Source organism: Colobus angolensis, unplaced genomic scaffold (assembly GCF_000951035.1).
Source record: "Colobus angolensis palliatus isolate OR3802 unplaced genomic scaffold, Cang.pa_1.0 Scaffold116, whole genome shotgun sequence".
NCBI classification, from domain to species: Eukaryota; Metazoa; Chordata; class Mammalia; order Primates; family Cercopithecidae; genus Colobus; species Colobus angolensis.
In genome coordinates, this window is record NW_012112697.1 from 3928058 (window position 1) to 3939997 (window position 11940).

An 11940-nucleotide genomic window follows, 5' to 3' on the forward strand; every position below is an offset into this window, starting at 1 on the left:
GAGATGCTGACAGGAGGGGCCCAGAGAGCCAGGGAAGGAGGGCACAGCTGAGACCCCCTCTCCAGACCCAGCGGCACTGGGAATGAGGGGCTGAGGGGCGGGGGAAGAGGCGTCCTCAAGGTTGGCCAGCTTTGTAGAGAAGAAAAGGGTAGAGCATATTGCCCAGAGAAGAGGTTGAGGATGAATTCTCTACTTGATTTCCTCTAGAAAAGACCATGAAACTTTTTACTAGGGTGTAACTAAAAGAAAAGTTGTCAGACTCTGAAGGTAACAGATAACTTCAGTCTTTTTCTTCTGTTGTGCCAAGTCCAGGAAGTTCTCTTTTACAAAGAACTCACTCTTGAGTTTTCCTGTTCTTATTTGAAAGAAAAACATCTTTTAATGATAATAGTGGCTCAACTAATACATATTTTTGCTGTGTGTGAGGTACTATCTAAGTGTTAACACGTATGAGCTCATTTCATCTTCATAAGACCTCCTGCGTTCAGTATAGTCATGAACCCCATTTATGGATGAGGAAAGAGAGGACCTGGGAAACTAAGTAACTTGCCCCTGGTCTCAAAACTAGCAAGTAGCAGAGTCACAATTCCAACGTGGAAAGTCTGGTTTCAGAGCCCACTTTCACCCACTGCCCTCAACATTCGTTTGGAGACACACAACAGTGATAATACAAGTTGCTATTTATTGAGGCATAGGGAATGTGCTAAATTATCTTTCCCCTCCTCTGCATGGCAGCCTCCATTTCCTCATCTGTAAAATGGGGATAAGTAACTTGCCCAAGTTCTTGACAGAGCTAGGATCTCCTGTGCTCCTGACTCTTCAGCAAAGGGAAGTAGAGAGAATGCGGGCTTTGGCATTGGTGCTGGGTGAGAGTGTTTCCAAGGCACGGCCATGAGAACCCGAGGACACCTGATCACAGTTGTCCCTATCTGGTTCTTCAAGTCAAATTTCTAGATCCTCATATGAACCCCAGCAGTCAGGCCATGCCTGACTGTCCCCATCTGACAGATAAGAAAACAGGCCCAGAACTGGCAGAGTTGGGCAGGAGTACCAGCTCCTGGTCTACTCAGACCCCAGGCCTGGGCTTCTTCCACAGTACACATGTAGGCCTCCATTTCTACAGAGCACATGTAACAGCCCTGCTCTGAACAGACGTGGGCGTCTGTGCTGTCTTCCCTGTGACACCTTTATCTGTCCTTTCTAGCAGGGAACCAAGCAGAGCCAGCAGCCCCAACATAACCCATCCTTCCTCTTCTTCCCACAGCCACCTCCACAATGTAATGGTCCACCTGCAGCAGGAAAACAAGAAGCTGAAGAAGGAAATAGAAGATAAGAAAATGAAAGCTGAGAACACAAGGCTATGCACCAAAGCCCTAGGCCCAAGCAAACTGGAGTCCACACAGAGAGGGAAAGTGTGCGGCGCCTTGGGCTGGAAGGGGTTGCCCCAGGACGTGGGTCAAAGAATGGACCTCACCAAGTACATCGGGATGCCCCATTGCCCGGGTACGTCTGCCATTTGTCAATAAAATAAGTGTGTTTTTTTCTTTAAATCACTGGATTGAGAATTCAAGTAGGAAGAAGAAAATAGGCCTTTTGTGACCTCAAGTCATTTTCTTAGCTACTTGGGACCAAAGATTGTTGTTTTCACATCTGTAAAGGCAGGAGGCAAATTAAGACCCCTTCTGATCTAAGAACATCTGAAGCATACCCAAGTGCCTCACATCTCAGACCTGTCCCTTCCCCTGACCCAGACCGGTTTTAGGGAACAGGTAGTAGAGGCATCTTCCTTCTACATCTGGAAACCCTGTAAGAGCACCCCAGCCACCTACCTAGCCTGGGTCCACAACCACCTTTCCTGCTACCTGTAAACTCCATGTTACCCCAGAGGCAAGAAGTCACCTGTGGCAGTCACCAGGCAGAGCTGCCTGGCCATGCGGCCAGTCCCTGAGGAATCACCTCGTTAATTTCTCCTCAAATCAAAACTCTCATTTCCTCCCTGTTCCCTCAGGTTCCTCGTATTGCTAGAATCCACATCTAGCCATGAGCAGCATTTCCACGCGTGTTTCTTCCGAGGACAGTGAGTTCCCAGCCCTCCCTCTCTCTTGACCTGGATCAGCTCTTACGGGAATATATCATGGTCCCAGCCTATTTTGCAAGACAGTAACGTTCGTTGAGTTTTGGCCACTTCCTGCCATGGAGTGAGCTTTAGAAGCATACGTCCATCTCCAGGCCCAAATATGAAATAAAGACATGAGCATGAGCACAGCGGTTGTGGTGAGCTCTTGGTGTCTTGCAGACATTTCTGCCCCGCAATCCCCCAGCAACATGTTCATCCTGTTTTCTCTGGATTCTAAGAGATATTGGTCTCTTCCATATACGGGGAAGCCATAATCCCCAATGCAAGCTTCTGGATTCGTTTTTAAACAAACAAAAGTGATAAGTAGCGCCTTTTTCAATTTCTTTCCATTACTATCTGAAACTTAAAAAGAGAAAGTCTAAGAACTCCAAAAAGGAAGTAATCCTGAGACCCCAAAGAAAGGAAGAGCAATAAGGGCTGTATTTTTCAAATGGCAGAGCAAGAGCACACCACCTGCCCCCACCCCCGAGCTCCACTTTCCGTTCCTCCTTCTAACGATTGTATTTTCCTCCCCAGCCACCTCAATACAAGTGAAATTCCATTATGACAAACTCCAAGGACAGCTAATATTTTATTCTGGTAGGATTTTGTTAAGCTGAGTACATGTCTAGAATTTATATTTCTAGCCTATAGGAAGTGGAGACAACTCACTACTAGTGTAATATTGATATAAGAGAAAGAAATGAAAGATCTTACACTTCTGAGGGGGGCAGTAAAAGTGAAGGAAGAAACCCACTGGTTAGCAATGATTCTTCAGTATTCTTCCTGGGCCTAATAAAGGCCAAGAAAATTCACTGCTAATAGGAACACTAACAAGTTACATAGGACGCCCCTGATAGAACTTGAGAAGGGCAGTTCCAGAAATGCAGTGTGAGCTAGGAGTGACAGGCATCTCTGGTAGTTTCTGTTACGATAGTTGTTGTCTGTTTAAGCTCTTTGAACTATGTTCCCTCATGTGGTTTAGAATATGGGTTTATTTTCTAGAGAAAACAAAGATTGAAAAATCTAGTACTAATCTAGCCTGTGGCTTACTTTATTCAAACAAAAGTTCAATGCCATTAACATCTCCAGCCTAGTCTACTAAAAAGGGATTTTATCTCTATAATTTACCAAACTATTTCATATATGTTGGCCAAAATGACAATCTCTGGTTTCTTTTAATGTTGTACATCTTTCCCAAGTTATCTTTCACTTCCTGTGGAGTGATTACACCAGAGCAAAGCAGGTAGTCAGTTATGGAGAGCTAATTGGTGGCAGAGCCAGAAAAACATCGACATATTACCCAGCCATCTGACTCTTGACAGCCCAGCCAGGCAGAAGACCTGGCTGAGTACAGGGGATGGACTTAGAGAAGTGCAGTTTCTCTGAAGACAGGAGGAAGGGCAGGGAAACTGAGTGTTGCCTGCCTATAATTTGGTAAGAAATAACCAAGGAATTGAGTTCCTAAAAAGTAGTTCGAACAGCTGATGATAAAAAGAAATGGTTACAACAACACTCTTTTATGAATTTTTTTAAAAAGCACTCAATAAATGAAGATTAGAAGGAAACTACCTCAGCATAATAAAACCACATATGAAAAACCCAGAACAAACATCATACTCAATGGCGAAAGACTAAAAGCTTTTCCTCTAAGATAAGGAATAAGGCAAGAACACCTACTTTGCCACTTCTTTTCAGCATTGTACTGGCAGTTCTAGCCAGAGCAATTAGGCAAGAAAAAGAAAGAAAAGGGATTCAAATTGGAAAGGAAGAAGTAAAATTATCTCTGTTCACAGATCTTATATGTAAAAAACCCTAAAGACTCTACAGACCACCTCCCCTCCCAAAAAAAGCCTGGTAGAACTAATAATGAATTCAGCAAAGTAACAGGATACAAAGTCAACACACAAAAACGAACTGCAGGTTTATATAACAACAATTAATAATCTGAAAAGGAAATTATAAAAATAATTTCACTTCATTTATAATAGCATCAAAAATAAACAAATACTTGGGAATTAACCAAGGCAGTAAAAGACTTGTACAATGAAAACTGTAAAACATTACTGAGAGAAATTAAAGAAGACATAAACAGAAACACATCCCATGTTCATGGATTGAAAGACTTAATATTAAGATGTCAATATACGTAAGGTGATCTACAGTTTCAATGTAATCTCTGTCAAAATCCCAATTATTATTATTATTATTTTTTTTTTTTGCAGAAATAGGAAAACTCAACCTAAAACTCACATGGAATCTTAAGGGATCCCAATATCCAAAACAGTCTCAAAAAAGAAGAACAAAGCTGAAGAACTTACTGATTTCAAAACTTACTACAAACCTGCAGTAGTCAAAATAGTGTGGTACTGCCACATAAATCAAAAGATAGACATACAGACCAGTGGAATAGACTAGGAAGAATCCCAGAAATAAACCCTCACATATGTGGTCAAATAATTTTGACAAGGATGCTGAGACTATGAAATGGGGAAAGGATAGTTTTTGATTTTGTTTTCCAACAAATGGTGCTGGGAAAACAATATTTGCATGCAAAAGAATAAGGCTGTGCCCTTACCTAATACCATATAGAAAAATTAACTCAAAATGAATCACAGACCTAAATGTAGCCACTAAAACTATAAAACTTATAGAAGAAAATATAGAACAAACCCTTCATGACATTGGATTTGGCAGTGATTTCCTGGGTATAACACCAAAGGCACAGGCACCAAAAGAAATAATAGACAAATTAGATATCATGAAACTTTAAAAATTTTGTGCATCAAAGCAATACCAACAGAGTAAAAAGGCAATCCACAGAATAGGAGAAAATATTTCCAAATCATATCTCTGATGCTAATATCCAGAATATATAGATAACTCCTAAAACTCAAGAAAACAAACGACCCAGTTTGAAAACGGGCGGAGCATATGCCGAAGAATGAAACTGGACCCCTATCTTTCACCATATACAAAAATTAACTCCAGATGGATTAAAGATTTAAATGCAAGACCTCAAACTATAGAAATCGTTACCGCCTGTAATCCCAGCACTTTGGGAGGCTGAGGCGGGCGGATCACGAGGTCAGAAGATCAGGACCATCCTGGCTAACATGGTGAAACCCCGTCTCTACTAAAAAAATGAAAAAAAATTAGCCGGGCATGGTGGCAGGTGCCTGTAGTCCCAGCTACTAGGGAGGCTGAGGCAGGAGAATGGCGTGAACGTGGGAGGCGGAGCTTTCATTGAGCCGAGATCGCGCCACTGCACTCCAGCCTGGTGACAGAGCAAGACTCCTACTCAAAAAAAAAAAAAGAAAAAGAAAAAGAAATCATTATCAGGTCAGGTGTGGTGGCTCACACCTGTAATCCCAGCACTTTGGGAGGCTGAGGCAGGCAGATCACAAGGTCAACAGATCAAGACCATCCTGGCCAACATAGTGAAACCCCGTCTCTACTAAAAATACAAATGTTAGCTGGGCGTGGTGGCGCTCATCTGTAGTCCCAGCTACTTGGGAGGCTGAGGCAGGAGAATCGCTTAAACCCAGGAGGTGGAGGTTGCAGTGAGCCGAGATCAAGCCACTGCACTCCAGCCTGGCAACAGACCAAGACTCCGTCTCAAAAAAAAAAAAAATCGTTCTCAACATCCGCCTTGGCCAAGAATTTTTGGCTAAGTCAGCAAAAACAATTTCAACAAAAACAAAAATTGGTAGGAGGGACCTAATAAACTAAAGAGCTTCTATACAGCAAAAGAAACTATCAGCAGAATAAACAACCTACAGAGTGGGAGAAAAGAGTCACAAACTACGCAGCTGACAAAGGCCTAATATCTAGAATCTATAAGGAACTTAAACAAATCAAGTAAAAAACAAATAACCCCATTAAAAATGGGCAAAGGACATGAACAGACACTTCTCAAAAGAAGACATACAAGCAGCCAACAAACATATGAAAAAATGCTCATCACTAATCATCAGAGAAATGCAAATCAAAACCACAATGAAATACTATTTCACACCAGTCAGAATGGCTATTACTAAAATGTCAAAAAATAACAGATGCTGGCAAGGCTGGTGAGAAAACGCAATGCTTATATACTGCTGGTGAGAATGTAAATTAGTTCAGCCACTGTGAAAAAAGATTTGAAGGTTTCTTATATAACTTAAAATCGACCCAGCAATCCCATGAGTAGGTGTACACCCAAAGGAAAATAAATCATTCTACCAAAAAGACACATGCACTCACATGTTCATTGCTGCACTATTCACAATAGCAAAGACATGGAATCAACCTAGGTGCCCAGCAGTGGTGGACTGGATAAAGGAAATGTGGTACATACACACCATGGTGTACTACGCAACCATGGAAAAGAATGAAATCATGTCCCTTCCAACAACATGGATGCAGCTGGAGGCCATAATCCTAAGCTAATTCATGCAGGAACAGAAAATCAAATACTTCCTCTTCTCACTTATAAGTGGGAGCTAAACATTGAGCACACAGGGACATAAACATAGGAACAATAAACACTATGGACTACTTGGTTTGGGGGAGTAGAGAGAGGGAAACGGGTTGAAAAAATACCTGTTGGGAACTATGCTCACTCCCTGGGTAATGGGATCCATACCCCAAACCTCCACATCACACACTATACCCATACAACGAACCTGCACATGTACCCTCTGTATCTAAAATAAAAGTTGAAATTTAGAATTTAAAAAAAGTTACCAGCCGGGCGCGGTGGCTCAAGCCTGTAATCCCAGCACTTTGGGAGGCCAAGACGGGCGGATCACGAGGTCAGGAGATCGAGACCATACTGGCTAACACAGTGAAACCCCGTCTCTACTAAAAAAAAAAACACAAAAAACTAGCCGGGCGAGGTGGCGGGCACCTGTAGTCCCAGCTACTCGGGAGGCTGAGGCAGGAGAATGGCTAAACCCGGGAGGCGGAGCTTGCAGTGAGCTGAGATCCGGCCACTGCACTCCAGCCTGGGCGACAGAGCGAGACTCCGTCTCAAAAAAAAAAAAAAAAGTTACCAGTGCAAAAAAAAAAAAAGGGAAGAGGACTTGAGACATTTCTCCAAAGAAGATAAACAAATGGCCAATAATAAGCACATGAAAAGATGCTCAATACCACTAATTATTAGGTAAATGCAAATCAAAACTGCAGTGAGATAGCAGCCATTAGGATGGCTACACTAAAAAAATACAGAAAATAACAAGTGTTGGCCAGACTCAAGAGTCCACTACGGGGCCGTGGTGCTAGTTAGAGACCATGCTGTTGTCATAGGTATGCTTTTGTACCTCTAAAAAAACAATCAGTTGCCATCTGAAGAAAAGAGAGAATCAGAGTATTAAAGCTGGAAGGAACTTTAAGGAAGATCTGAATGGAAAGGGTCAGTAATTTTAAAAAAATACTGGAAACACAAGAAGAGACACAGCCTCGAGCAGAAGCTCCAGTACCGCAGCAGATTCAAGGGGAGCTGCTGCGGGCAGGGGACCCCTCCATTCCTCTTGTGGCGCCCACATGTACCAAGTATCCTTCACCAGGTGTTCCTTGCTTTTAAGTAAGAAGGTTGAGTTGGACCCACTGTTTTAATAGCCTCTCTGACCTTATTTTTTTATCTAAGGGACTTAGTGAGTTTGTGACCAAGGTCACAGCTTATTAATAACTGTTAACTGGAACGTCAATCTTTTTCCTACTCCATTGCCTCAGTCTGTAAATAGGTCACACATCAGCCAACTTCTCCTAGTCCTCCAACCTAGGGCCAAGATTAGAAGGCTTCCTAGGCAAAGTGCTGGCAGCCCTCTCTTCACTACAGAGCCCTGAAAAGCCCATTTCCACCTGCATTCCCCCAGGGGGGCTAGAGGTAAGGAGAATGAAGGTAGAGGTGGTAGCTGGTGCTGGCTGGCAAAGCTAGGCCTCTGAGCTCACCCACAAAATTGACTTACATTTTAACAGTTATTGAGTTATAACATGGAAATGCAAATCCCAGGAACAGAGGGAGAAAGGGGTCAGAACAACACAGCAGGCCACGCACCACAGGGCTCACGCCGGCACTGGCCTGGTATCAAGGTGCTTCTGAGCCCCAATCCTGTCTGTGACTCAACCCCAACACAGAACCTGCCAACCAGCACACCTGGCAGAAGCCCGGCCCGGAAGATCACAACATAGAGACAATGGTTAGTGCAAAGGGCCAAACACCCAAAAAGCCACCTCAGCAGACTTAAGAGACTGCTTAAAAAGAGAAGAGACTAGTGATTCTGGTGTAAGGGTCACCTTTTACATGAAAATGTATCAGCAACATTTTACACTGTTTTTCAGTCAATGGACAACCCTTACCCTCTGCCATCCAGAGCAATCACATGGACCTCTTTCAAGCAGCCAAACCAAGCCGGGGAAGGCTGGGGCGGACTCCTGCTCATCTCCCTCCCATGACCTGGCCATCAAGGCGGACCTGCCATTGCCCCCCCGTCTCAGGAGCAGCTGGGCACCCTCAGAGCTCGACCTGCCTTGTGCAGAAACAAGGGTGGATCCAGGACGACCCATGCAAGGGAAGTCAGGGCAGGCTTCTGCCCCCCTCCCCTACCTTTACTACATGATTTAAGGGGGTGAAGGAAAAAGTCAGACATGCAGTCATGTTTTACAAATAATAAATTTATTTCCAAATCCTGAATTATAACCAAATTACAATTCCCTTTAGGTCTTTTTTGCTGCTTTACACAAGGATTAAAAAAGACACAGCCACAACCAAGTCACACATACGCCAAGTGTCCTGGGTCAGTTTATTTGGATGCAATGGGTCCAGCCACCTCCCGGCAGCATCTCGGATGCTCTGCAGCCTGGCTCCTGCCATGCCACACTCCTGCATGGAAGAACTCTACCTCCTCTGCCACCGAGTCTAGTCCAGCAGGAACTGCCCTAGGGGGCCGTGATGTGCGCAGATGAAAGTGCTCAGATGAAAGGGCTTTGTCCGCAGCCTCAGGGCTCCTGCCAGAGGGCTCAGGACCCAATACCTGCTGCCATCCTCCCTGGGGACAGCCTCAGCTCACAGACCAAAGCGGGCTGGCGTGCGGCGAGGGGTCATAGGCTCCCCTTGCTCTTTCCGGCCTGGAGTGTAGATCTTCGTAGATCTGGAGACACAGCAGGAGGGATCAGGAAACACCGTGCCCTCACCCCCAGCAGGGAGGGCAGGAGGATGCAGAGCCCCAGGACTTACGGTTCCTAACCCGTGGTGGGGAGCTCTGGGGCCGAGGGATCTCCTCCCCGGCACATTCCCACTCCCCTGCCGCCCCCGTGTTTGACTGGGGATGTAATCAAGGAAGCTCACTCATTCCGAAATGCTTTAGATCAGATTTTAACAACTCCTCCCACAGCCCCTAGGGGAGCTACAAAAGCAGCTTCCCTCCACCTCACTGCCGCCACTCCAACTGCGCAGCAGCCTGCCTTTGTCCCCAGTGCCTGGGAGGCAACTCTAAACCCTCGGAATTTCCCAAGTGACTGGAGTGTCTCCTATTCATGGGGGCCCCTCAGCCCTCTTCTGAGAGATTATGCTAATGAGGTGACTCTTGGTGAGCCCCTTGAGTTTATGCAACAAGATGACTCAAGGCGGGCTGGCCTCTCGGCACGGCACGGAGTTAGCACTGGTGCTCTGAGCCACGTGCTATCAGCCTCACCTCTGGAGAGGAGAGGAGACTCGAGGCTGAGCTCTACCACGTGACAATGATTCAGTCATTCATGCCTAAGTACCAGAACCGAACCCCGATGATAAGAACTCCGGACACTGAAGTTCAGGTGAGCTTCCTGGCTGGCGATAACCTGTCATACTGTCATGCATCAGTGTGCCATGTGGGGACGTGTTCCTAAGGACAAACGGGGCTTCACATTTGAGACCCTCCCAGACCTTGCTCTATGCATCTCTCCCTTTGGCTGCTTCTAATTTGTACCTTTTTGGTATAATTAATCTATAATGGTAAGTACAGCACTCTCCGGAGTTCTGGAAGTCATTCTAGCAAATATTGAACCTGCAGGGGTCCATAGGGATCCCCAAATTTGTAGAGGGTTGGCTGGAAGTGAGGATGGTGTCCACACCTGCAGCTGGTATCTGAAGTGAGGGTGGTCTCACGGAGGACTGTGCCTGCGACCTGTCAAGTTTGGCCTGACTCCAGGGCCCAGCACAGACACAGAAGCCCAAGGCGCACTTCTCCCCACTGCACTGTGGTTTCCAACCCTCCTGCTTGTGAGTAAAGCTGTGAGACCCACCCTGCTACTCCAGGCCACCTCAGGCCCTGAATCCCTGCCGATGACTGGGAGTTACAGGCGTACAGTCGCCCCTTTAAAACTGTGGGGAACTCCTCCCACATGTCCATGTGACCACCCAATGCACAAGCAACTTCTGTCACCAGTTCGCCTTCACACATGTACCTTCCCATAAATCCTGACCCTGCATCAGGGCCTGGTCTCTGGCAGCCTCCTGGGATGGGTGCCACCCCAGCCAGAGTCCCACGGCTGGAGCTCACCTGACACTGCCCAGGGGGCTGCGCTTCTCCTGCTCCTGGCGCCGTGCTCGCAGCTGTTCCTCGGCTAGCGCCATCTCCTCCTCCATGGCAGAGGCTTCCTCTTTGGCCCGACGACGGTTCTCCTATTGAAGAGGGACAGACCTAGCTGAGCCTACTGGGGACCACTAAGGAAGGATGCTTCATCAGCACCCAAGTCCCTGCAACAAACCAGGCACTGCAACCACCAGGCCAGTGCTCCACATGGCTGCCTGCCCCAGTACCAAAGCCGCCTTCTCTTCTACAGCTGAGGCCTGCTTTTTTCATTGACTCAAGACTGACTCAAAACACAGGACAATCAGTCCTAACTCAGTCATCCCTCAGTCCAGGAAGTACTTACATTTCCTTCTTTTTTGAAAAATCAAGTTCACAACTATGCCAGGAAGTACAGAAAAACAGGGAAGATGTTACCTGCTGGCTGGAATTGACAGGCATAAGATGCAGGGGAGCCTGGTGTTGGGAGAATGATGCTACGAAAGGGGTAAGCCAAAGCCCAGCACCATTTTGCAACCCTAAATATGGATCTAGGTGACGGCCATCAACAGACACTAAAACCTCAAGGAGATGGAGGAGCAGTGGAAACCTATCAGGGAAGGGGCAGGCTGCCACCACTGTGGCCCCTCATCCATCCTCCCAACAGCAAAGGTGGGGCCACCAGACCTCACACACCTCCTGAAGGCATCTAAGAGGAGGTTCAGAGCGCCACATGCAGGCATCCCTGCCACACACAGCTGAGCCAGGATCTAATCGAGCGACTGGACTCATCACCAGCTTACAGAAAGTGCACGAAACACAGGCACAGGTTGACACCACTGTGAGCAAGCGATGAGGCAAATACATCATACGGACTATCTGACAGGACAAATGACCTGGCGGCTCCAATACATCAATGTCATGGAAAAAGCGTGGGGTGGAGCCTGTTCTAGAATGAAACAGTTAACACACATAAGCAGTTGCAATGTATGGATCCTAATTCAAGCAAATCGATCGTAAGAAGTTATCTTTGAGACAAATGGAGAAATCCGAATGCGGACTGGAGACTTAGGTGACATTCAGTATTCATTTCTTTATGAGTGATAATGGTGCAGATGTTATATTTAAAGTTTTAAGTCCTTTTAGTCAGAGACACATACTCAAGTATTTATGGATGAATAATATGATATATGAGATAAGCGTTAACACACATAAGCAGTTGCAATGTATGGATCCTAATTCAAGCAAATCGATCGTAAGAAGTTATCTTTGAGACAAATGGAGAAATCCGAATGC

At 45.8% G+C, this 11940-nt stretch overlaps 2 protein-coding genes across 4 annotated transcripts in view; one reads left to right on the plus strand and one right to left on the minus strand.

Annotated features, from left to right (window-relative positions):
* The window catches only part of PMFBP1 (polyamine modulated factor 1 binding protein 1), a 55337-nt gene extending 53072 nt beyond the window's left edge, over positions 1–2265 (plus strand). Inside the window, exons 21-22 of one of the 2 annotated variants that reach the window (XM_011961709.1) lie at positions 1205–1503; positions 2009–2265. In XM_011961709.1, the coding sequence (XP_011817099.1) occupies positions 1205–1503; positions 2009–2025 (316 nt within the window). In that variant the 3' untranslated portion in view covers positions 2026–2265. The remainder of the gene's footprint in view (positions 1–1204; positions 1504–2008) is intronic. The other variant, XM_011961703.1, reaches the window with a different exon arrangement.
* Positions 2266–8752: 6487 nt separating this feature from the next.
* DHX38 (DEAH (Asp-Glu-Ala-His) box polypeptide 38) overlaps positions 8753–11940 on the minus strand; it is a 19646-nt gene continuing 16458 nt past the window's right edge. The window contains exons 26-28 of one of the 2 annotated variants that reach the window (XM_011961691.1): positions 10636–10757; positions 9133–9249; positions 8753–9037 (exon numbers count right to left, since the gene is read on the minus strand). In XM_011961691.1, the coding sequence (XP_011817081.1) occupies positions 9165–9249; positions 10636–10757 (207 nt within the window). In that variant the 3' untranslated portion in view covers positions 8753–9037; positions 9133–9164. Of the gene's footprint in view, positions 9250–10635; positions 10758–11940 lie in introns of both variants that reach the window. The other variant, XM_011961682.1, reaches the window with a different exon arrangement.